Source organism: Brassica napus, chromosome C5 (assembly GCF_020379485.1).
Source record: "Brassica napus cultivar Da-Ae chromosome C5, Da-Ae, whole genome shotgun sequence".
NCBI lineage: Eukaryota > Viridiplantae > Streptophyta > Magnoliopsida > Brassicales > Brassicaceae > Brassica > Brassica napus.
In genome coordinates this window covers 43,985,401-44,011,874 of record NC_063448.1, presented here as the reverse complement: position 1 = coordinate 44,011,874, position 26,474 = coordinate 43,985,401, and the positions used below count along the sequence as shown (strand labels likewise).

The window sequence follows — 26,474 nt, the reverse complement described above, 5'->3', positions numbered from 1 at the left end:
CCACAAAGGCTGATTGATTGACCGAGATAAGCTCAGGAAGAATGGGCTTCAACCGTTTCACCATAATCTTAGAGATGATTTTATACAAGACCGAACAGAGACTGATCGGCCGTAAGTCAGTCATCGTCTCCGGATCTTGTACTTTTGGTATGAGGCAGATAAAGGTGAAGTTCCAATCCACTGGCATCCTTCTTCTTTCAAAAAATCTCTTCACTTCAAAGGACACTTTGGGGCCAATTTCTCTTCAATATTGTTGAAAGAAGAGGCCCGACATCCCATCTGGGCCAGGAGCACTCGAAGATTTTATGCCAAAAACTGCATCTCTGATCTCTTTATCTGTAACAGCAGCCAATAACCTCTGATTCATCGAATCTGTCACTCTTGGTCTCATACTCTGAATCACAGGTTGGTAGCTAGGGGGGTCAGAAGATTTGAAGAGCTCCTTAAAATAATCCAAAGCCACCAGAGCCTTAGATTCTTCAGACCAATGCTCCAACCCGCTGCCATCCTTCAATTTGATGAGCTTCCTCTTCTCTCTGTTCGCTTTAACCGTTTCATGGAAGAAATTAGAGTTGCGATCCCCATACTTCAGCCATTTTTCCATACTCTTCTGCTGCCAAAAGAGCTCTTCTTCCTTATAGGCTCTACCCAGCTCCTTCTTAATCACTCTGATAGCATGCCAACAGGGGTAATTTCTTGATTGGAACCACTCCAATCGATCTTCCAAAATATGAATCCTGTCTTTGGCATTGAAGTCCTTCTCTTTCTTCCACACACTCAAAGCACCTCTACAATCACGCAATCGTTTTGCCACACAACAATTATCAGATCCCCCCTCTGTTCCCCTCCAGGCTTCAATGATTTTTTCCTTAACCCCCGGCTGGAACAAGAATTTTTTGTCATACCTGAACTGACCCCTGTTTTTTGACTGTGACGCTTGCAACATTAACAAGACAGGTCTGTGATCAGACCCACGTTTGGCCAAAAATTTCTGATTAGATCCCGGGAATACTCTCAGCCACTCCCTGTTACCAAAAGCTCTGTCCAAGCAACTCTGAATCCACTTTTTCCACCTTTGACCAGCCCAAGTAAACCTGATCCCCGATGACTCCAGCTCTTCCATTCCACATGCAGACAACATATCCCCAAAAGGTTTGAACGATTCTTCTGATCTCATAGGTCCTCCAATCTTTTCATCATTATTGAGGATCTCGTTAAAATCCCCAAGCATACACCACTTTTCTCTTCTATTGACTCCAATCCTTGAGATTCTCTCCCATACTATATTCTTCCCTTCAGAACTGGGTTCTCCATATATACAAGAAAGATAAAAAGTGACTTCTCCAAACTGAACCTGCATGTCAATGAGATTCTTATCCGCAAATTTGAAGTCCAACTTGATCTCATTTTTCCAAAATACTGCCAAGCCACCACTCAAGCCTCTAGGCTCCACCGTAAACACCCTATCATAACCTAACCACTGCTGTAAATCCACCAAAATATCCCTACACTTCTTAGTCTCCATCAAGAACATGATCTCCGGAAAATACGTACGCCGAATCTCCCGGAGTCTCTGGATTGTCAGGTCTTGAGTACGCCCCAAGCCCTGGCAATTCCAGCTGAAAATGCTCATTTAAGCGTTGGGCGATCCCTCCCTTGGGATCACCTTTGGGGTTTTAGACTTCGCCGAAACTAGAAGTTCCCCAACTTCAGTCTCCGCCTTTCTCTTTTTGCTCCCCACAACACTCTTATCTGCTGCTTTGTCCCACATCACCCCCTCCGTCTTATCAGCCAACAACAAAGGTCTAGGCTTTCTCCTTGATTTTGGGGGCCGTCTTCGCTGGTACACTTTCTTCTTGGTCCCGGCCGAAGCACAAGGTTCTAAGGAACCAGTGCTAAATACCGTTGAACCTTCAGTAGTGGCCATAAAATTATAGCCAACGTACACCTCATCACTTAACGTCCTATCCATATTCCCAGCGTTCCACTGCCCTGCTGAACCAGCTCTGATTGCAGATGCCATAAATTTCTCTGACTGCAACTTGCCCTCTTTCGGTTTCTGAAGCTCCTCATAGCTGTAAACCACTCCTTTTCCTTTATTAAAATCTTGAGAAATAACAGGAGGAGCCTCGAGTCTTAGAACAGTACGCTGCAGCATAGGGTCTTGCTCCACCGCTGCTACCGAGCTTCTCACTCTTTCTTCCCTAATAATCCGATCCTCATCTGTTGCCAGCATCAAGTACTGTCTCATCTCATCCAGAACTTCTTTCACAATTTTCGGCTTCCCTGTCACCGCACCAGTCCCCACCTGATCTTCAGTGAGAATCCCATAGAGAGGATCGTCTTCATGTAATACAACCTTTTTTAGTTCCAACTCCTTAGAGATCGCTTGACGCCTCGCAAAAGCTTCATCTTTTCTTCTCTTCACAACCAAAGGACATCTACTTTGCTCATGGTTAAGCCTGAAGCAGGTGAAACACCTCTTCTGGATCTTTTCATAGTTGTAGTGGATGGTCACCGGTTTAGCTCCTTTGATGTTTATGACTCTAGACATCTTCAATGAGTTCGCCACATTGAACTTAACTAGAACCCTCTGGTAAGGTTGTGTCTGAGGCTTTGTGGGGTCGAAGATAAACTCCTTCACTTCTCCAACCAAGTCACCAAGCGCCATAATAGCTTCCTTTGTGTAATAGTTTATCGGGATGTTGCTTATACGAACCCACAAAGAAATAAACTGCAGATAATCATCCGGTGGCTCTTCCACCCACCTCTCAATCGCCAAAGCCCACTCATTAAACGTATGGACCCCCTTCTCCAAAACATCGAGCAGGTCATGTTCATGGTCGAAGAAGAACTGAAACCGCTCCTGAGACAGAGCCACTCCTCGACATTTGCCTTCCTTTGACCACTTTCCGGGCATTCTCCAGATCAGAGTAGACATCTTCTGACACTCTGGATTTAACATTCTACCCACCAAACTTAGCTTATTCTTCTCATTCGAACAAAACCCCGGCAGATCCGGCATGTCGAACGGTTTATCTTCTTCCTCCAAAGACAGAGCCATCAAAGCTCTATCCATTGCAGCCGACATAGCTACAGACGGGTCTCACACTGTCAAGCTCTCTTAATCCCAAAGATTTTACCGGTTAGAAACCAAAAAGAACACTGAACCCAATCTCAGAAGTTAAGAACACTAGATCTTTTCCTTTCCTCCGTTTGAAATAAGCTGAAAAGAACCACAAAGTGGTTGAAATGATGAAAGAAACCGTGTTTTCCTTGCTTTTTTCGGGCCCCACACTCCACTATCTTATTTCAGCTTGAGAGAGAAAACGAATGCCCATTCTAGGGACGCTTGTATTTAGTTCCCAAGGCCAATTTAGGACTAGGTTTAAAACGTAAGGAGTTTTGATAGAGTTGAACACTATTAGATAAATATTTTTTTTGTTTTTTTTTAAACAACAATGATTTGGTTAGAGTTAATACTTTTTTTTTGTTGAACACTGTTAGAGTTAATACTTCAAAAATGAGTTTTCCTTACAAAAGTGTACAATTGATTTTTTCGCCAAAATCATTAAAAACAAGGTATTTCGTCAAAAGTGAAAAAGAGTCTTTCTACCAAATCGAGTTTTTTTGCCAAATCGTTTTTTTTCCGCCAAATAGAGTTTTCCACCAAAACGAGTTTTTTCACCAAACCTCAACTGTGAAATTTTCCGTTAAAACCACAAAACCAAGTTTTCTTGCCAAAACCATAAAATTGAATTTTCTCGCTAAAATGGTAAAATCGAGTTTTTCCGTCAAAATGAGATTTTCTGCCAAAACCACAAAAAATAAGATTTCTCGCTTTTCCGTCCAAAACCATAAAATTGAGTTTTCATGCCAAAACAAGATTTTCCACTAAAACCGTAAAACGAGATTTTTCTCCAAAATCGTAACATTGAGTTATCCCGTTAAAACCGTAAATTTGAGTTTTTCTGGCAAAATAAAAATTTCCGCCTAAACCGTAAAAATGAGATTTTCCGCCAGAAAAGTAAAATCGAGATTTTCCGCCAAAATGGCAAAAATGAGATTTTCCTGAGAAAATCGTAAAATCGAGTTTTCCCGCCAAAACTGTAAAATCAAATTTTCCCGCCAAAACTACAAAATGATTTTTCTTTCCAAAATCACTAAATCGAGTTTTTCCATCATAACCGTAAAAACGAGTTTTCTTGCCAAAACAACAAAATCGAGTATTATGTTTTTTCGCCATCATCACAATTTTTTAGATTAAGAACAAGGAATATTTTATGCAAAAACCATTTTCTTTGATTTATGTTAATATATGAAATAATATGTATTTTGTAAGAGATTATACAAAATGTATTCATATAGAAAAAAAAGATAAGGGGTTTAAAAAGGATTCATTACATATTTTAATGGGTTCTAGAAGAGTTAGGATTTAGGGATGAGCTTAAATTATATCTTTTTGTTGCTTCTCTGCACCCTGATGAATGTTGTGCTACTATTTATATTCCCCCCGTTTAATCCCCACTTTTTATTTGGACTTCTCACCTGTCATAATGCAATGTTCTTATTTTCCAGTCATGTATGATGTATCTATTTACTTTACTGCAAAATATGAGAAAGACCAAAACATTTTGACCAAAAACGAATTTGTGTACTTTTTTATAAAAAAGGTGACAAGCATGGAACTGTTTCTTTTGGTTGCTCGCATGCTACATTTGCTTCAAATTACTGATGAAACTGATAAGCAAAGATTGCTCGAGTATAAGTCTCTGAAGAAAAAAGACTTGTGTTGTACTCATAGAGTAACTTTCTTGTAAATAAACCGTTTGGGAAAAATACATCAAGAAACTTGTTTTTGGAAAATAATAAGACACGAGACTAGTGGGATACTTGACTCCGAGGACAAGGAGGTTGACGACAAGTACACGAGAATTTTAAAAAGTCTTGCAGTTTTCTATATGTGGTTGTGAGCCAATGAATATCTTCTGCGTTGCATAGCAACAACAATAAGATAAATACAATATGCATATGCTTCGTGCCATATATTCACTTTCCTGCACGAAAAGCTTTTAACCCAAGAAAAAGAGAGAGAAGAATGAGATTGTTTCTTTTATTTTCTTTCAGTGCTCTCTTGTTACATGAAGCATATGGTTTTACCGATGAACCTGATAGGAAAGCATTGCTCGACATCAAATCTCAAGTTTCTGAAGAGAATCAAGATGTATTGTCCTCATGGAATAACTCATCCCCTCTCTGTAATTGGAAAGGGGTCACATGCGGCCTCAAACACAAGAGAGTTACCCGTTTGGACCTTGGAGGATGGCAGTTAAGCGGAATGATACCGCCATCTATTGGTAATCTTTCCTTTCTCATATCACTTGATCTATCTGAAAACTCTATTGGTGGAACCATCCCTTACGAGGTGGGAAACTTGTTTAGACTTAAGTACTTGAATATGAGCTCTAATTTTCTCGGAGGAGAAATTCCAGTCAATCTATTTAACTGCTCTAGATTGTTGGGCCTTGATTTATCTGATAATCATCTTGGAGGAGGTGTTCCTTCAGAACTAGAATCACTGGAGAAGCTTGAAATTTTAAATCTTGGTGTAAACAACCTTAGAGGGAAGTTACCTGCATCTCTAGGAAACTTGACATCACTCATGCGAGTTAGATTTTCACATAACAATTTAGAAGGAAATATTCCTGATGATCTAGCTAAATTGACTCAATTGGTGCGTCTGGTATTAGGATCGAACAAATTCTCAGGTGGTTTTCCTCTTTCAATCTACAATTTTTCCTTGCTTGAGTACTTGAACATGTTTGGTAATGTGTTTTCGGGTAGCCTAAAGCCTGATTTTGGTAATCTACTACCAAAACTTCAACTTTTACATATGGGAGCTAATAGTTTCACAGGACCCATCCCAACAACACTTTCAAAGATCTCAAATCTTCAAGAGTTTGGAATCGAATATAACAAAATGATAGGAAGCATTCCTTTGAGCTTTGGAAAACTAAAGAATTTGCAAAAACTAAGACTTAACAATAATTCTTTGGGAAGTTACTCTTCTGGAGACCTTGACTTTCTTAAGGCTTTGAGTAATTGTACCCAACTTCTTACATTACTTGTTAACAGAAATAAACTTGGAGGTGACTTGCCTACCTCTATAACGAACCTGTCCACCAACCTCTGGAAATTAGACCTTGGAACTAATTTCATCTCTGGAACCATTCCTTATGACATTGGGAATCTCGTAAGCCTACAAAAACTTGTGTTACGCGAAAACTTGTTGACCGGACCACTGCCAAGTTCCATTGGAAAGCTTTCTAGATTGGTGTTCTTAAACCTCACGTCAAATAGAATGTCAGGAGAGGCCTTCTTCAATAGGCAACATCATCTGGTTAGAAAAACTCTATTTGTCCAACAATAGTTTTGAAGGAACTATTCCTCCAAGTATTGGTCAGTGCAAAGTCATATTATATTTGTGTATTGGGTCTAATAAGTTGAACGGGACTATACCTCAGGAGATTATGCAAATTCAGTCCCTTGTTGAGCTCGACTTGTCAAATAATTCCTTGACAGGCTCTCTTCCCGAGCACTAGAACGTCTTTGCACACTGTCTGTCGCGCATAATAAATTATATGGGCAACTCCCTCAAGTCTTGGGAAACTGTCTCTCACTGGAGAATCTTTATCTACAAGGAATTTTTTTTTATGGTGATATTCCAAATATAAAAGGGTTGATGGGTGCTAAAAGACTTGATTTCTCGAACAATGATTTCTCTGGAAGTATACCTGGATATTTTGGAAACTTTTCCTTGTTGGAGTATCTAAATCTATCCATTAACAATTTCGTGGGAGAGGTGCCAACAGAAGGAAAATTTAGGAATGCTACTGTTGTTTTAGTATTTGGTTACCAATATCTCTGTGGAGGTATCAAGGAGCTGAAACTAAATCAATGTATCGTGCAAGCACAACCAAGCCATTCATCTAGTTCGAATAAAGTTGCCATTGAGTTAAGCATAGGCATAGCTTTGCTTTTGATGGTGCTCATGGCGTATATTTCTTTATGTTGGTCCAGAAAAATAAAGAATAACCAGCTTAGCAGTAATTCAACTTCTTCTTCCGCACGAGAGGTTGTCCATGAAAAGATAAGTTATGCATATCTAAGAAATGCGACAGATGGCTTCTCTTCCAGCAATTTGATTGGATCAGGTAGTTTTGGTACGGTGTTTAAGGCATTTCTTCCAACAGAGAACAAGGTCGTTGCAGTGAAAGTTCTAAACCTTCAGAGACGTGGAGCTATGAAGAGCTTTATGACAGAATGTGAAGCTCTCAAGGACATAAGGCATCGTAATCTCGTGAAACTATTGACGGCTTGTTCGAGTACTGATCTTCAAGGAAACTATTTCAGAGCTCTTATCTATGAGTTAATGCCGAACGGAAGCCTAGATATGTGGCTGCATCCAGAGGAAGTGGAAGAGATTCGTAGACCCTCAAGAACCTTGACCCTCTTTGAAAGGCTCAACATAGCCACAGATGTGATTTCTGTTTTGGAGTATATTCATGTTTATTGCCATGAACCTATAGCTCATTGCGATCTCAAGCCGAGCAACGTCCTCCTAGACAAAGACCTGACTGGCCATGTTAGCGACTTTGGCATTGCTCGGCTGCTCATGAAACTTGATCAGGAGTCTTTCTTCAACCATCTAAGCTCGGCCGGCGTCAGAGGAACCATCGGCTATGCCGCACCAGGTAAAACTCTATCACGCATCAGTACTGTTTGAGTGAAGAAAATGATTATACTCTCTCTTTTTTTTAATTATACTCTTGTTTCTGTGAATTATGGGGAAGAATATGGAATGGGAGGACTGTTGATCATAAAGCAAACATAAGTAAACTTATGAATGTAAATTGTTATAAATGTAAAATGAGGTTGCTTGGTGAGTGGAGTATTATGCCCACATATCATGCACTATCATTTCTTTATTTAGTTAGTGTATGAGAGCCTCTCCTTAGTGCAAGGGAGCCTCACTTAGTGCATGAGAGCCTCTTTGTTTTGGCTCCCCATTTGATGTATATATAGGTACTCTTGATACATGAAACAATCAAGCAATTCAATTCCTTCTTTCTCATTATCTTTCAAGAAAGTCTCTCATTAATCTTCATGTTCTTCATTTAATTTCTCTTTTCTTTCTTAATTCTCATAAAATCTCATGGTATCAGAGCCACAAGCTCTTGAAACCTAAGTCTTCCGCAATCTTTCACTTTGTTTCTATTTATTTATTTTTTCTTTAAAAAAAAAAAAAAAAAAAAAATTTACTTTGTTCTTCTCATTGCAAAGCTGTTCTTAATGGATTCTGGAGGAAATTCAAAGATGGTTGTGATTCCAGTTACTCTCAAGGGAGCTAACTACTTACTTTGGGCAAGGCTAACTAAGACAGCTCTTGGAGGCCGAGGTCTCTGGGAAATTGTTGAAGAAGGCAGAGGCCTTAAGAAGAAGACTATCCTAGGAGAGGATGGTAAGGAGATAGTGGTGGCTGAAGCTGGTGATAAGAAAAGAGTTCAAGAAGATCTCATGGTGTTATCTATCATCCACAACAGTCTTGAACCCGCAATCTTGGAAGCTTACTCCTACTGTGAAACTTCTAAAGATCTGTGGGATACACTTCAAAAGGTGTTTGGAAATGTCTCCAACATCAGTAGAGTGTTTGAAGTCAAGAGGGCTATCAACAACTTGTGTCAAGAGGATAATGAGTTTGATAAACACTTTGGAAAGTTTAGGTCTTTGTGGGCTGAACTAGAGATGTTGAGGCCAAGTACTTTGGATCCTGAAGTACTGAACCAGAGAAGAGAGCAAGATAAAGTCTTTGCGCTTCTCTTCACTCTAAACCCCGCGTATAATGACTTGATCAAACACATCCTAAGAGGACATGAGCTCCCATCTCTAGATGAAGTGTGCTCTCAGATCCAAAAGGAGCAAGGATCAGTTGGACTCTTTGGGAGAAAGGGAGAGCTCATCATGGTAAATCAAGCTGAAGGGGCAGAGACCAAACCAGAAGGCGTAGCTAACAAGGGATACTACAAACCAGAAGATAAGAAGATTTGGGTGTGTGATCACTGTAAGAAGAAGGGTCATGGCAAAGACAAATGTTGGATCCTCCATCCACACCTCAAACCTCAGAAATTTCGGACTCCATATGCAGATGCAAGGGCAAACTTCTCTGGTGAAGTAGGAGAGCCATCTACTCCTAAGCGCACTAATGGTGCTAGTGAAGGAAAGACACTGTCTTTCAGTGGCTGCTCAGCTGTGAGAACTACACGAGATGAATCTATCAAGAAGTCAGACCTTGAGGCTCTCATCAAAGCTCTAAAAGAGTCTGGTAACACACTTGGTATTTCCCTTAGTGCATCATATAAACCGCCTAGAGTTATGGTTACTTCTCTACATGCATCTCATTCATCTAGTGGTATTAAACCTTTAGTCATAGACTCAGGAGCCTCTCACCACATGATTAGTGATGCTAAGTTGATTAGTAATGTAGAACCCGTATTAGGTAATGTAGTGATTGCAAATGGAGATAAAATACCAATTAAAGGTGTAGAAACTCTTAAGCTATTTGAAAAAGATACAAAAGCATTTTACATGCCATCTTTTGCATCAAATTTATTATCTGTCAAAAGAGCTACCACTGATTTAAATTGTAATGTGATTTTTAGTCCTAATGAGGTTGTTTTTCAGGATATTGAGACTCTTAAGTTGATTGGAAAAGGTGTTACAAAGGATGACTTGTACCTACTTGAAGACACCAAGACTGTTTCAAATTTATCTTCAGCTTTCAGTTCAATTCCTGTTTTAGATAAAAGTGTTTTATGGCATGCTAGACTAGGTCATCCCCATTCTCGTGCACTAAACCTGCTGCTTCCTGATATTTTCTTTAAAAATGATGGCTGTGAAGCGTGTATCCTAGGCAAACATTGCAAGACTGTGTTTCCTAAGTCATCTACTATCTATGAAAATTGCTTTGATCTTATACATTCTGATGTTTGGACTGCACCATGCATATCTAGGGAGAATCATAGATATTTTGTCACTTTTATTGATCAAAAATCAAAATATACTTGGCTAACTATGATTCAAACTAAAGATAGAGTGCTAGATGCCTTTATTAATTTCCAGAACCACATAACTAACCAATTTAATGTTAAGATCAAAGTATTCAGGTCAGATAATGGAGGGGAGTATACAAGCAATGCGTTCAAAAATTACTTAGCCAAGAATGGGATCATACACCAAACCAGTTGTCCATACACACCACAACAAAATGGTGTAGCAGAGAGGAAGAACAGACACCTCATGGAAGTGGCAAGATCTATGATGTTCCAGACTAATGTACCTAAGCAGTTCTGGAGTGATGCGGTCATGACAGCATGCTACCTCATCAACAGAACACCAACAAGGGTGCTAGATGATCTCACGCCATATGAGGTACTAAACAATAGAAAACCATCTATTGATCACTTTCGTGTGTTTGGTTGCTTGTGTTATGTTTTGCAGCCAATGGAGCAAAGAAATAAGCTTGAGGCTAGAAGTACTAAGGCTGTGTTCCTTGGTTATTCTTCAACCCAAAAAGGCTACAAGTGCTATGACCCAGACATGAGAAAGGTACTGGTCTCGAGAGATGTAAAGTTTGTGGAATCAAGGGGATATTATGAAGAGAAGAGTTGGGATAAACTCAAGGACATCTCTCAATCATCTTCTGATAGGGCAAACAATCTGAAGCGTATAATGGAGAGTCTTGGCATCAATATGGCTCAACCATCAGAGACTGGAACTGATCAAGAGGATACACAGGTTCCAAGGACTGTGATTGAAGTGGTTGATCACGCTGGAGACAATCCCTATCCTGATCCTGAAGGGGGGAGACAAGATGATACACATACTGGTCAGGATCATGATCAGGATGTGAGACAACAAGAAGAGACAGTGGAGGAGCCGCACACTGAGGTCACTGAGGTACATTCAGGTGGAGATGAACATGAGCAGCATGTTACTGAAGAAGTCCAACCACTTAGGAGAAGTACAAGGGAGAGAAAGCCTGCCTCAAACTGGATCAACAAAAAATTTTACTTCAACAGCCAAGCAGTAGCTCATCCTATACAAGCAGTATGTTCTCTTGCTCACTATCCCACAGAGCATCAAGCTTTCATCACCAACTTAGATCAAGAGTACATTCCAAGGTCTTATGAAGAAGCAATGGTAGATGATGAATGGAGAGCATCCGTCGAGGATGAGGTCAATGCCATGATCAGAAATGACACTTGGTATGAAACTGAACTCCCTAAAGGCAAGAGAGCAGTGACAAGCCGCATGATACACACTATCAAGTACTTAGCAAATGGAAAGCCAGAAAGAAAGAAGACAAGGCTAGTAGCAAGGGGATATACTCAGGTGTATGGAGAGGATTATTTGGATACTTTTGCACCAGTAGCCAAGCTTCAAACTATAAGGATCATTCTCTCATTGGCTGTCAACCTAGAGTGGGACTTATGGCAGATGGACGTGAAGAATGCCTTTCTTCAAGGAGAATTGGATGATGAAGTCTACATGAGACCACCACCAGGGCTTGAAAACCTTGTCAAACCAGGGAATGTGCTGAGGCTAAAGAAAGCAATCTATGGGTTAAAGCAATCACCAAGAGCATGGTACCACAAGCTGAGTACAACTCTTAATGGAAGAGGATTCAGCAAGTCTGAAGCTGATCACACCCTATTCACCCACACATCTCAGCGTGGGATTGTAGTCATATTGATCTATGTGGATGACATTATCATTACCGGAAGTGATAAGGAAGGTATCATCTTAACCAAAGCCTTTCTTAAATCCTCTTTTGATATTAAAGACTTGGGTGAGCTAAAGTACTTTCTAGGGATTGAGATATGCCGATCTAAAGAGGGGCTATTCATATCTCAAAGAAAGTACATACTTGATTTGTTGAGTGAGGCAGGTGATCTTGGAGAAAAGAAAGCAAAGACCCCACTGGAAGATGGTTACAAAGTGCTGCGACAGGGGGAGTTTGAAAATAAGCCTTTTGGAGATGAGAAGAAGTACAGAAGAATGGTGGGAAAGCTCATCTACCTCACAATTACAAGACCTGATATTTGCTTTGCTGTGAACCAAGTAAGCCAGCAGATGCAGGCGCCAAAAATTCACCATTGGAACATGGTGGAAAGGATATTAAGGTACCTAAGAGAGGCACCAGGCCAAGGAGTTTGGATGGGATGCAACAAGAGCACTGAAATAGTGGGATATTGTGATGCTGATTGGGCAGGAGATAGAGTTGATAGAAGATCAACCACTGGATATTGCACATTTATTGGTGGCAACCTTGTGACTTGGAAGAGCAAGAAGCAGAAAGTAGTGTCATGCTCAAGTGCTGAAGCAGAATATAGAGCTATGAGAAAACTCACAAGTGAACTGATATGGATCAAGGGGCTGCTTAAAGACTTGGGGATTGAGACTACAACACCAATCACTATGCATTGTGATAATCAGGCTGCCATACACATCGCTAGCAACTCAGTCTTTCATGAGAGGACTAAACACATTGAAGTAGATTGTCACAAGGTGAGGCAAGCTGTGAAACAGAAAATCATCCTCCCTTGTTACACAAGAAGTGAAGATCAGCTGGCTGACATCTTTACCAAGGCTGCAAGCACTAAGGTTTGTGAATTCATACATTCTAAGTTGGGACTCGTGGATCTCCCATCACACTGATCCTTAGCCATGAAGTGTTCTACTCTTTTTCCTTAGCTTGGTTTTTATCCCATGTGGTTTTTCCAAGCTAAAGGTTTTAATGAGGGAATGCTTCATGGTTTCCAAGATTGATACCTACCTGTGTCAAGCTTGAGGGGGAGTGTTGATCATAAAGCAAAGATAAGTAAACTTATGAATGTAAATTGTTGTAAATGTAAAATGAGGTTGCTTGGTGAGTGGAGTATTATGCCCACATATCATGCACTATCATTTCTTTATTTAGTTAGTGTATGAGAGCCTCTCCTTAGTGCAAGGGAGCCTCACTTAGTGCAAGGGAGCCTCACTTAGTGCATGAGAGCCTCTTTGTTTTGGCTCCCCATTTGATGTATATATAGGTACTCTTGATACATGAAACAATCAAGCAATTCAATTCCTTCTTTCTCATTATCTTTCAAGAAAGTCTCTCATTAATCTTCATGTTCTTCATTTAATTTCTCTTTTCTTTCTTAATTCTCATAAAATCTCAAGGACAACCATCAATATATGGTGATGTGTATAGCTTCGGTGTTCTTCTTTTGGAAATGTTCACTGGAAAACGACCAACAAATGATTTATTTGGGGGAAACGTTACCCTAAACAGCTACATCAAGTTGGCGTTGCCAGAGAGGGTGTTGGACATTGCAGATAATTCTATTCTTAATAGCGGTCTCAGAGCTGGTTTCCCTCTTGATGAGTACTTGATAATGGTTTTTAAGGTGGGACTTAGGTGTTGTGAAGAATCTCCGAAGAACCGTTTGGCAACCAGTGAAGCCAGAAAGGAGTTAATCTTAATTAGAGAGAGGTTCTTTATAGACAGACGTTGATGTGTTTAAATCAATGAGATAATGAAATCCATTCATTGTGTTGTGGTTTCTTGTTGTTGATCTTGGATTTTTACGATATGTTTTCTTTTCCTTCTTTTCTTGAATATTACTGCACATCTTAAAACACTTCATGGTTTATCTATAGTTTCAGTCTGTCTTTGATAAAGTAGTAGATGTTTCCGGTTGTGTATTGGAAGAGAGACCTGGAGACGACATTAATGATATACTCCCTCTCTTCCCCTGAATGTAAAAAGTAAGATGTTTTAGATTTTTTATTTGTATCACAAAGATAGTTTTTCTATATGTTTAAAGTACTTTTTTATACTTTTAAGAAACATTAAACGAAAATATTTGAATCGATTAAATTTCATTAGTGAAAAGTTATTGTAAAGTGTATAATAAAGTAAAAATAAAAATTAAATTATAAACATTTATTGAATTCTTAATAAGCATAAACACTTTAGAAAATCTTACTTTCGGAGAACAGAGAGAGTAAAATGGAAATACAATAGGCCAATATGATTCGCATTGTGTAAAAGATAATCCAAAATCCACATTTGTATATGTTAAAATCCTTATTTTTAACAGACACAGAAACCAAGGTTGTGTAACTTTTCTTGGTTTTAGATTTTTAGGGCATCTGTATCGCGCGGTTGTTAGCGCGTCCTTAGCATAATAGGTAATTAATTTAAATCAATTTAAATCAATAATACAGAAAACGTTAGCTCACATATGTTAATTAAGAAGTTTTAAGTTTGTGTCCTTAGCTGCACGTGTCACAGAGAGAAGGGAAGGAGTGTTCGGTGTTGGGAAAGTCTTCCATCTCTCTCGACGAAATCATTCGCATCGTCTCCCATCTCTCTCGACGGTTTCCCTCCACCGAGCTCTCGACCGCGGACTCCGTCGAACCCTCCGGCGGTCTGTCCCATCTGTCCCATCTCTCCCATCTTTCCCATCTCTCTGTCGATCCCAATCTGTCGCCCTCAATCCCTCGCCCTAAATCTCTCCAACGAAGCTCTCCAACCAATATTTTGGTCCTACCAATAATCTTTCTTTTTCTAATTGTCCTTAGCTAAATCTCTTAACATAACAAAAACAATAAATTAATCTAAGGACCAATTTACTAATTTTTTGGTCCTAGCAATGCGGATGCCCTTAGAGTTAAGAAAAAAAATCAAGTTTCTTTTGGTAACTAAAACAAAATCAAGTTATTCAATTGGAATTGGAAACAAGACATGTATTACGTTTTATTAGCGATAACAATTTGAATCATGCATGTTTTCCATCTTTATGGGATCACTTCATTGTGAAGCGACTTAGAGCATCCGCATTGAAAGTTTATGGGGGGGAGTTCACACAGAAATCAAGAAAAAAAAATAATAAAATATAATTCAATCTCATGAACCCCTCTCTCCTAAAGCTCTTTGGGATGAACCCTTCTCTCCTAAAGTTCATCACTGTAGCGCGGGCCCCACGTATTGTGGCGGTCAGCGATTGGTCTAATTTTTTTTTTTTTTAAACAAAAAAAAAAGATTTAATAATAAAAAATTGAAAAGATGAATCCTAAGAGGGGGTTCATTGATGTGGGTGCTTAGTGGTCGGCATGCGCTACAATTGTGAAGCGACTTAGTGGTCGGCATGCGCTACCTTTACGTGGTAGCACATTAACCAAAGTTACTAAGAAATTAATATTCTAGCAAAACAATATTTTGCTAGTAGAATATAAATTACAACTCACATGATCTAAAAGGTAATGTTTTTTTACTCGACATGTATCTAATTTTGTTCCATAACTTAACATGATCATATTTTACAATTTTCTCAAATCATTAATTATTAAAACACTAGAGATTAAACATAAATTCAAATTCATTCAGTTCAAGAATAGTAAAATCACATTTCCTTTCTCCATGATATTATTGTTACAGAAAAAAAAAACCGTGTTACAAATTTATTAATTAGTTATAATATTATAGTTACCACTTACCATATTGTATAGTGGTATATTTTAGTATAATAGTAATAAAATTTAGAGCAAAGAAACGTCTATCTCTTGCAGACCACTCCCTTGCCACCTACGCCACTTGCACAACTCATCTCAGGGAGCTCCATTTTACTCCGGCCACCGTTGCTACCTCTGTTACCAGGGAACCTTGCGGCTGAGCAGTCAGGTTCAAAAAGTCCGCTGGTCTGGAATTCCCTATCACCACCCATCACAGGCATGTGGACTCCGATCTTGACTCGGCTTACGTAGTTAGACCTATACGTTTGTCCCAAAACACCATCGACGTTGTCGCTAAGGTCTTGGAACTTAAAGCCTAAGTCGAGATGAGCGAGACAGTCGTCTTCCGTTACATTGTAACCATGAATTCTTGAATCTTCCACTGTTATTGGCACCACTCTTGCTGTGATCTTAAGCATGCCCTCTACTTCAACCTGAATAAATGCGTTACACCAAGTTATTAACTGGTTATCAAGAATCTCAGTTCAGACTATATCTAAAATATTACAAATATAACAAAAGTTTATACCTCGAGGTTGTTAGTGTCAGCGTTGACTCGTTTGACCGAGACCTGAGGGTATACTCCAGGGGAAGAAGTCCACGTGGCACCATCTAGTTGAGCGAGTGAGATAACATGTCCATCAAAAGAGGCGGAGATCCGGTCAACAGAATCGTCCCACGTGGAGGTCTTAAGGGCTCCGACGTAGAAACGGTGAGTGCCGAAGAGGATAGCAATGGATTGGACCCATGTGAAGTCACGTGCCATACCAGACCTTCGTTTACCGATGAAATGTGCGTTGATGTGAAGGTTAGAATCGGAGATGAGGCAGAAGTTGGAGTCTTTCTTGCCGTGGAAGTAAAAGGTTAGACCATCTCCTCCAATAAAACGTGGGTCTTGGCAAACCGATCCCGGTTTGTCGCAATCTGCATCGCAACGTAATATCATTAGTTAGCATGTATTTATTGATCGTATAAGAAGGAATTAAAGCGGAGTTGGATGTAAATGAGGACATACTGCAAAGAGGTTTGCAAGTAACGCAGTCAACTTCACAAGAACGGGGACAATCGGCCGGGCAACTATACTCAACTCCGTAACAAGGAGAGCCCTTCTTCTTACACCTGGCTCTTCTTACTCCTGCTCCTGCCTCTCCATCTGATGGCGGGGATGGAGTAGGAGAGGACGGAGGGACATAAGGAGGAGTAGAGCCGGGAGGTGTAGGAGTAGGACTTGGAATGGAGGGAGTAGGAGTCGCAGGTGGGGAATATGGAGGGACTGGTGCAGTGGGAGTACCTGGAGGACTTGGCACAGACGGTGTAGGAGGTGTTGTAGGAGGTGGTGGTGAAGATGGTGGAGTTGGACTTGGCACAGCTGGTGTAGGAGAAGGTGGTGGTGGTGAAACCGGTGGCGTGGGACTTGGCACAGCCGGTGTAGGAGTTGGAGGTGGTGGTGAAACCGGCGGAGTGGGACTTGGAACGGCTGGTGTAGGTGTTGGAGGTGGTGGTGAAACTGGGGGAGTAGGGCTTGGCACAGAAGGTGTAGGAGGTGGTGGTGAAACAGGTGGAACTGGAGCCGGAGGAGTGTATCCACCGTCATCATCGCCACCATCGCCACCATCATCATCACTGCCGGGGGAAGGAGGGCCACATATGGGTTTGCAAGAAGCACATTCAACATGACAAGAGTCAGGGCAGAACTTGGGACAAACATGTTCCAAGTTGTAGCAATGTTTGTACTTCTTGATCTTACATGTTGCATGGCTTGGGTTTTTGGCTATGCCCGGTGGTGTATCAGCCATTGTTAGTGCGAGTGATGCAAGGAGTATGCATCCCAATATCTGAACTCTTGTGTGTTTGGCTAGAGCCATTGCCGAACCTAACAAAAAAAGAGAGAAATTTGTTTTTTTTTTTCAATTGTTGGGTGCTTTAGGATTTGATAGTTTTCTGATGTGGTTCAAGTACTCTGATAGGGTTTATATAGATAAATATGTAGATTTCTTTATTATCAAGTTGGGGTTTTGTAATCTTGTAAGTAAGCTGTTCCTGATATATAAAAAAAAAACTGTTCCTATTTCTAAGGATGGTCAATTAAACAAATATTAACACATTGGCTTTAATTTATATACATAACAAAACAGCATTATTTTCTATACATGCTTCAAGCTCTTTTGTTGATCGCAAATAGGTCTCTAAAATAGTATTATGTTAACCAGTAGGCTAAAAATTTCACAATATAGTTGAGATTACAATTAGAATCTCAACTATAATTATTAAAATTTCACAATAATTGACTAGTATACATCAAAAGCCTTGACCAGTGAGTATGTCTTCACAATCACTACGAGAAAACATAAGCTTAACGAGGGCGGCTTTCCTCGTGAGTTCGTCGTAAAAGAGGTTTTACGAGGAATTAGCGAGGAAACACGTTTTCTCGTTACTCATCCGTCGTAACACATATTTCCTCGCCAATTCGTCGTAACTTAGCGAAGAAAATATTTTATCGTAAAGACGAAGTACATCATTTCGTCGTAAAGACCACGTAAATATTCCACGTAAGGAGGTCGCTATTTTTCCTCGTAAATACCTCGAAACGTGTTCCTCGTAAACTACACGTAAATACCTTGAAAGTGTTTCCTCGCAAAATATACGTAACTACCACGAAAGTATTTCCTCGTAAAATACTCGTTTATCTTTCCTCGTAAATGTTTCCTCGTAAAATACTCGTTTATTTTTTCTCGTCATTTCCTCGTAAAGTTTCCACGTAAATAAGTCGTAAATTAGCTACGAATTTACTTCCTTTTTTTTATTTTACAGAATTTAAAAATATAATTAAAAAATAATTAAAATTATTTAATTTATTAATAAAATTATAATTTAAAATAAAAATCAAATCAATACGAAAATATTTTATATATAAATAAGTTTTGAATTTATAATACAACAACCGGAAAAAAAAAGAACTAAGGCCCGTTCATCGCCTGGTAGAATTCCTCACTCCTCCTCGCAACATCCGCCTCGTTATGTGTGTCGGATGACTCGCCTGGAATTGGATGTTGTTGTCGCATGTTCCTCAACATGGACTCCCATTCCGGATTTGTGGCTGCTATAACGTCCAAGAAGCTCTCGACTCCACCCATACGAGCTTTTGTCGCGGCCAACTCGTTACGCAGCTCAGTGACTTCATCATCCCGTCGCTGACCTTAAGACGATGTCGCTCTCGGAACATCGTTGACGGAACCAATCACCAATGTCCATCCCTTTTTTTAGGGACACCTTAAAAATAAAAAATAAATATTGTTAGTAAAAATGTAAAGTTAAATTAAATGAATAATAAAAAATTAAAATTTTAGAAAATTTACCTCCTCGTAAAAATTAAAATTTTAGAAATCTATCTGGCAGACAGAGAATGTCCTCTACAGTGTACTGCGAGTAAGGAGCACTCGGAGGCACCATCAAATCGGGATGAATCTCGGCGGGCATCGGAGGTGCCATCAAAGGAGGCACATGAGGAGGCATCGTCGGATGAGCCATCGGGGAAGGCACATGAGGAGCCGATGGTGCACTAGAAGAAGTAGACCCAGAGACTCTCTGAGTGTACTGAGTCTCGGGGACAGTCTCCTGACCCGAAGAACCTGGAGCTGAAGAAGACGGGTCTAAACGACTACCCGGCTAACCGAACATCTCTCTGTAATGGGCAGTAAGTCTTCCTTTTCGAACCTAGGAAAAAAAATTTAATTTTTAAAATTAACATCAAAAGTATATTTCCCAACATTATCCACCTAATCAACACTAAATAACATAAAATGCCTAAACCTATCTAAATTCCCTATACTAACCACCTAATTTATCTTAAACTAACCAAATTAGAGAGGAATTAGAGAGGCTTACCATTACTACGAAATGGAGAGGAAGTGGAGAGGAAGTAGAGAGGAAAGAAAGAGTGAGCGCTCGGGGGTATATATAAGATTACATATCATCGCAAATTCCTCGTAAGGTTACGACGAAATAGCGAGCAATTACAAAGGCCCGTGTTTTATTGTACGAGGAAATAGCGAGGAATTACAAAGGCCCGTGTTTTTATATACGAGGTATTAACGACGATTTTGCTTACGTGGAATTGACGAGCCGCGTTTTCCTATAAATATACCCACAACTCTCATTCTCAAACCACACACAAACTTCCAAATCACACCCTATCTCAAATCACTCTCCTCAGCAAAATCCTATTCAAATTATAAATATTTGAAAAAAAAAGGAAAAGAAAAAGATATTAGAATTCATTTGGGTGAGACTTACGTATTATAATTGCTGGAAGTCTTGCCACATGTGAATCTGGTATTTTTCTCTTTTTTCTTTTTTTTCTAGTTTTTACACTACGAGGTATTTACGACGATTTCGTCCTACGTGGTGTTTACGACGATTCCGTCCTACGTGGTGGTTACGACGATTTCTTCATACGTGGTGTTTACGACGATTTCGTCATACGTGGTGTTTACGACGACTTCATCCTACGTGGTGTTTACGACGATTTCGTCATACGTGGTGTTTACGACGATTCCGTCCTACGTGGATTTAACGGGGGTCGCTTTCTTTTTTTTTTTGTTTCATCGTTATTTCCTCGTATTCTTACGAGTCCTTTACGACGATTTTTTCTTACGTGGAATTAATGAGGCCCACGTCGTAAGTTCGACGTCGCTTTACGAGGAATTAACGAGTGTTATGTTTAAATCCCTAAAATCCGAAACCCCAAACCCTATATTCCTTATTTTCTACTTCATATATTCCAAACCCCGTCTTTATTTCCATTCCAAACCATAATTCCCACATTTGCTTATTCATAAAACAAACTCCCACATTACCTTATTCATAAAACAAACCCCACATTACCTTATTCATAAAACAAACTCCCACATCTTATTCATAAAACACACTACACAAAATCAAATACATCAATCGGATACATCGACATTCTCGTCATCACTAGAAACATCATCATTTTCATTAAACTCGTCTTCAACAGCTTCGTATGTGGTATCATCGGTAAGATCTTCGTACTCGTGATTATGTGGATCAATGAGAAGGATGTCATCAATTTCTTGTTCAGGTTCCTCGACTTTATTTATCTGTTCTTCTTGCAATGGTGGTTCTTCTCCACTGATGATTCATCCTCGAGGTGTAACTTTGATCACTGCTAACCAATTTATACCTGAATCTCTCATCCGAGGGTATGGAAGGAAGCTAACTTGGTCTGCTTGTGAAGCTAAGATGAAAGACTCGAATTTGTTGTACCTTCGTCCACCGTTGACATCAACTACACCGAATTTGTTAGACCGAACACCTCTGTTGACGACGGGGTCGAACCATTCACATTTGAAGAGGACGCATTTCAGCTTCAGTATCCCTGGAAATTCGACTTCAATAATCTCCGTCAAGATCCCGTAGAAATCTGTTTCCCCTTTCACACATATTCCATAGTTACTGGTCGCCCGCTGTCTACCATACTCATATGTGTGAAAAGTATAGCCTCGTGTGAAATACATCTGTGATGTGGTGACCTTTACAAGGGGAGATTGAATTACTTCGTGTAACCACTTAGGATAATCTGCATCGTCGTCATAATCAACCTGCAAAAATAAAGAAAATGTTAATGAAATACAGATCATGTATGAAAAAAGAGTTTGAGTTAATACATGATTCCGCAACCACTTAATGAAGTGTTGATCTTTCCTTTTGTCTACGTCACTTGTGGATATACCAGGAAATGTTTCTTCGACTTGAGAAACAAATAGGCTGTAAAATCACATTTTATAGGAATGAATCTCTCGCAATTATATAATTAATTATACTTATATGTGTTTCGAAGTGTCCATATATGTTACCTTTCAAAATAACGCATCAATGGTTCCTTGCAATTGAGTAGAATAAGGTGTGTGCACTATGAGCGTCTTGTTCACTCGACCACCAAACCTCTTTAGACTTTCCACCGAGTCGCCCAATCTGGCTAAAGATGTCTGGAACACCAGCAACTGCATATGTTGGCGCAACACCACCATCATCATATCTTCTTGGAGCTCTTCTTCGGGTACGTACTTTTGACGCAAAGTATTACGATGTGAAGTGAGAAACTTCTTCCGTCAAACTTCCAGCAATTATAGAACCTTCAACTTTGGCGAGGTTCTTTGCTTTTCCCTTCAAATATTTTATGGCTCGCTCATACTGATACATCCATCTGTAATGTACAGGTCCACGACTAGATGCTCCATGACATTAAAAAATCCGGGAGGAAATATCTTCTCCAAGTTGCACAATAAGATGGGAATGTTCTCCTGAAGCTGTTCCACAACTTCTTCTTTAAGAGTGCATGTGCTCAGATCCCTGAAAAATGCTCCAATGCCTTTTATATTCCAAAAAAAATTAAACACATTGTTAGTCATATATTATTTTGCAAATTAGACCGTTATAAAATTATTGTGATATAATACACTACGTACCTGCAAGTGCTTCATGTACGTTTGTTGGAAGTAGCTCCGCAAATGCAAAGTGCAGTAGTCGTTGCATAAAGACATGACAATCATGACTCTTCATCCCGGAGAACTTTTGACCCTTTTTGAACACATCTAGAGAGATTCGAAACATACCCATCGGGGAACTTCACTTCTGATGCCACCCGGTTGAACAACACCGACTTTTTTTCTGAAGATAATCTGAATATCGGAACGGGAACTTGTCCATTGCTTTTAATATGTAACTCGCTTCTTGAGCAAATATCCGGTAAGTTCAACCTCGATTTTATGTTGTCTTTTGTCTTCCCTGGACATTCAATATTGTATTCATGATGTTCTCAAAGAAATTCTTCTCTATATGCATCACATCGAGGTTGTGGCACAGAAGAAGATCCTTCCAATATGGCAACTCCCAAAATATACTCTTCTTGTGCCAGTTGTGATGAACACCGTAAGAATCATGCATTTTACGAGGGACATGCCAATTACCACCCCAACGAACTGTTTCGTTAGCTCCGTAGTAGTCGATTTGCGCTTCAATTTGTTCTCCAGTTAGATATGGAGGAGGAGTGTCTCTCACAACCTTTTTGTGCCTAAACAAATTCTTGTTTCTTCGGTAAGGATGGCCAATGGGAAGAAATCGACGGTGACAATCAAACCAACTTGTCTTCCTACCATTCTTCAGTTGAAACGCATCTGTAGTTCCATTACAATATGGACAAGCTAATCTCCCATGTGTAGTCCATCCAGACAACATCCCATAGGCAGGAAAATCACTTATGGTCCACAAAAGCATCACTCGCATCGTAAAATTCGTCTTCGTTGAACAGTCATACGTCCTCACCCCTGTTGACCACAAATATTTCAAATCTTTTATCAGTGGTTGTAGGAAAACATCCAGGGACCTTTTAGGATGGTTCGGACCAGGTATTAATATGGTCAAGAATAGCAACTCCCGTTGCATGCACATCTCCGGTGGCAGGTTGTATGGTGTAAGAAAGACTGGCCACAATGAATATTGTCTCCCTGACATTCCGAACGGACTAAATCCATATGTGCATAGTCCGAGATACACATTCCGGATATTGCTAGCGAAATCCGGATGTACTTTGTTGAAATGTTTCCAGGCTTTTGCATCTGATGGATGAGTCATCTTACCATCCGTCTGAGTATACTCGGCATGCCATCTCATCTTTCCAGCAGTCTGCTCTGATTGATACGATTTGTTCAATCTGTCTGTAATTGGTAGGTACCACATCCTTTCGTACGGTACCCTATTATGTCCCCGTCCTTGCGGTTTGAATCATGGCTTCTTGCAGAATCGACATTCTTCTAGCTTCTCATCATCTCTCCAATAGATCATGCAGTTGTCGATGCAAACATCTATCATCTCCGAAGGCAACCCAAGACTATAAACCAGTTTCTGAATCTCATAATAAGAATCAGCAGATACATTGTCTTCCGGCAAATACTCTTTAAACAAGTCCGCCCATTCGTTCACGCAACTTTCAGGTATATTGTGATCAGTTTTAATATTCATCATTCTAGCAGCCAACGACAATTTAGAGAGACCTTCTCTACAACCACTGTAAAGTGGTTGATTCGCCGCGTTTAACATTTCGTAAAACTTTTTTGCATCTATATTAGGTTCTTCATCTTCATCATGAACTACGAATGCATCAGCTACCATATCATGAACCCTATCATAATCTACCATCTCCTCCTGATGGTAACTATGTTCATTATGCAAATGATGATCAACCGGTTCTTTTTCCTGAAAATTGCTATTGCTACTACTAGCTCCATTCTGATCATAATTAAAACTTTCTCCATGTTTAAACCAGATATAGTAATTTGGCGTGAAACTTCTATTTATTAAATGCTTCCAAACATTTTCACGGTTTGCCAGTTTCGAATTGTTGCATTTCCGACAAGGACAGAACATCTTACCACTTTCTTGGGCGAGCGGTGTTGAATCTGCTTGATGCATAAGTGTCTCCAGCCCCGCGAGGTATTATTTCGTCACTCTCCCGTTAGCATCTCTATGCATATACATCCACTTCCGCAACTCGTAAATAGTCCCGGAGCCAGCCATTTTTTTTTCTTTCACGTTTTTTTGTTGTTGGTGTGTTTAAAATGATGTTCAAACATCCATATTTTTAGGAAATTTCGAATCTGGTAGTTGTAATTTTCCTATGAATTTACGACGAAAATTAATTAGGTGGGAAAAAAAACGTGTAACACCTACAAAGTTGGTGGATTCAAAATTTCATCGCTAAATACACGTAAATTATTTCCTCGTAAATAACACGCAAAGTTTACGTCGTATTTACGAGGAAATAGTATTTCCTCGTAAAAGACACGTCAATTTACATCGATTTTACGACGAAACGCTTTTGTCGTTACTTTACGAAGAAATAACGATGACACTATTTTTCCACGTAAGTTCCTCGTAAAATCGACGTAAATTTACGAGAATTATTTTTCCTCGTTAGGTTTCCTCGTTAAGCTTGTGTTTTCTTGTAGTGAATCGTGAGGGATGCCATCATAAGCTGATTGATGTTAGGAGTTTTCAAGGCTCCTAAGACAAATGTTATAGTATAAATGATTGTCGAACCAGTTCTGAGAGATGTGAAAGCACCGAGAATGCAAGTAATCACTTAATCTAAGTGCAACCAATGGTTTTTAAAAGGGTTTTTAAACTATAACTAACTAAAAGGAATAACTAAATGATACTCTCTTAACTATGGGAAAAGAGAACTCATGGATATAGGGATTAGACATCGGGTGATCAAGTTTCGAACTAAGGATGGCAAACGATCAATCAAACTATCAACCTTAAGCTTAGACACAATCCTAAACAAACTCTATGTCTAGATGAATGTTCATTTACTAACACAATCCAAGCATCAAATGTCTTTGGTTGAATATATGAAAGTAATCATAACTAGCAAGTCCAATGGCTATCTTAGCACCTCTAACAACAAATGTCTTTGGCAAAGTATGCTAAAAGCTAGGAAGAGTTGTCTCGGGCATTTCCTCGAACACCTTTCGGGTGAGAAATGCCTAAGAATCAACAACTGAGTGGCCAACTCAGAAGATGCATTAGGTTCACTCTGCTAGCAAGGAAATATGAATGATCTACACTAAAACATCCTAGCTCTAACCTAATCACCCTTAATCTCCCTAACCCATGAATTCAAAGGGGGATTACTCACTAATCTCCATGATTCCTCTTAAACCCATGTTGGATTTCAGATTAATCATGTAGAGAAACACAAAGAAAATAAATATAAGAACACAGAATTTCAATAACAAAACTGATCAATTGATTCAAGAGATGACTTTCCAAGAGTTTTTGGTGGTTTTTCTTAAGAACAAAAGATAATCTCCTCCTGGTGGCTTACAGAGTATTAAAACATAGGTTTAGAAAATAAAAAACGTGCATCATGAAATAACCAAAAGGCCCTTGAGAAATCATAAGTTCGAGCAGAAATAAGACGCGGAGCGACCTCCGCTCGTCGCTCCGAGTAGTCGCTCCATGCTTCGGGAGCGACCTCGCTGTGTCGCTGCGAGAAGTCGCTCCGGACTCGTTCTCGCATCTCCGGGTAATCAAAACGCGAGCGACTCTTCCCTGTCGCTCTGATAGGGAGATCAGAGCGACTTCGAGGTGTCGCTCCGGACTGGTCGCTCCGGTAAGGTGTTCGCCCAATGATCACTTTAAACACTTCTTTTGGACTCCAATTGCACCCAAATGTCTCCAAGAACTCCATGTGGTACTCCAATACCTGATAAGGACTCATATATGCAAAATGCAACCTAAACATGGCTAAATCCTAATCTATATGATCAAAATGCACATGGGTGAATGGATAAAACATTAGAAATATGCAAGATATCAACTCCCCCAAATTTGTTCTTTACTTGTCCACAAGTGAACTTTCTAGAACTCATAGGGAGAGAGGTTTGAAGGTGGGAGCTCATAGCCAAAAGAAACACAACTAGCAAACACGATTAGCACACTCTCTTATTACACTCTAGCTTCTCTAGGCCTATCTCAACTCCTTTTGTCCCTACACTCATCATCAAGCATCCACACATTCAAATCAACCAACTCTCATATTCATTAAGAACAAAACATCTAGTGAATTCTTGCAAAGGTCAGTCGGTCCAAGTCATTTGGGTAAGGGAAGGCTTTTATTCAAGTGATTCAAAAGGTTCGAAACATAAAATCTTTACGGTGGTTTACCCGCGAAACAAGTAGCCTTGACATTGCACATAATATATCTAAGAAAGGGACCAACTCATGCATACAATGCTCAATCTCCATTGTTCTACCATTTTCCCAAACAT

At 39.7% G+C, this 26,474-nt stretch overlaps 4 protein-coding genes across 4 annotated transcripts; 1 reads left to right on the top strand and 3 right to left on the bottom strand.

Annotated features, from left to right (window-relative positions):
- Positions 1-244: 244 nt before the first annotated feature.
- On the bottom strand, positions 245-1,633 carry LOC106413085. Its single transcript, XM_013853918.2, has one exon. It carries the CDS (start codon positions 1,631-1,633, stop codon positions 245-247), a length of 1,389 nt encoding a protein of 462 aa, XP_013709372.2.
- Positions 1,634-3,091, bottom strand: LOC106398127. Its single transcript, XM_048757520.1, has one exon. The coding sequence runs from the start codon at positions 3,089-3,091 to the stop codon at positions 1,634-1,636; it is 1,458 nt and encodes a 485-aa protein (XP_048613477.1).
- Positions 3,092-4,971: 1,880 nt separating this feature from the next.
- On the top strand, positions 4,972-13,200 carry LOC106398126 (probable LRR receptor-like serine/threonine-protein kinase At3g47570). The gene is made up of 2 exons (XM_048758739.1): positions 4,972-7,934; positions 12,981-13,200. Exon 1 carries the CDS (start codon positions 5,099-5,101, stop codon positions 6,428-6,430), a length of 1,332 nt encoding a protein of 443 aa, XP_048614696.1. The 5' UTR covers positions 4,972-5,098; the 3' UTR covers positions 6,431-7,934; positions 12,981-13,200.
- A 459-nt stretch (positions 13,201-13,659) lies between these two features.
- On the bottom strand, positions 13,660-18,188 carry LOC106400873 (IgA FC receptor-like). Its single transcript, XM_013841270.3, has 3 exons — positions 16,637-18,188; positions 16,151-16,545; positions 13,660-16,055 (listed from the first exon to the last, which is right to left on the bottom strand). The coding sequence occupies exons 1-3, from the start codon at positions 17,484-17,486 to the stop codon at positions 15,666-15,668; spliced, it is 1,635 nt and encodes a 544-aa protein (XP_013696724.1). The 5' UTR covers positions 17,487-18,188; the 3' UTR covers positions 13,660-15,665.
- Between the last annotated feature and the right edge of the window lie 8,286 nt (positions 18,189-26,474).

Bases quoted from the DNA above. Each gene is read 5' to 3' on its own strand.
- LOC106398126 (XM_048758739.1), top strand. From the start codon at position 5,099: ATGAGATTGTTTCTTTTATTTTCTTTCAGTGCTCTCTTGTTACATGAA.
- LOC106398127 (XM_048757520.1), bottom strand. From the start codon at position 3,091: ATGTCGGCTGCAATGGATAGAGCTTTGATGGCTCTGTCTTTGGAGGAA.
- LOC106400873 (XM_013841270.3), bottom strand. From the start codon at position 17,486: ATGGCTCTAGCCAAACACACAAGAGTTCAGATATTGGGATGCATACTC. The intron at 16,546-16,636 runs GTATGTCCTCAT...GTTGCGATGCAG, and splicing joins TACTTGCAAACCTCTTTGCA to ATTGCGACAAACCGGGATCG. The intron at 16,056-16,150 runs GTATAAACTTTT...GCATTTATTCAG, and splicing joins CTGACACTAACAACCTCGAG to GTTGAAGTAGAGGGCATGCT.
- LOC106413085 (XM_013853918.2), bottom strand. From the start codon at position 1,633: ATGAGCATTTTCAGCTGGAATTGCCAGGGCTTGGGGCGTACTCAAGAC.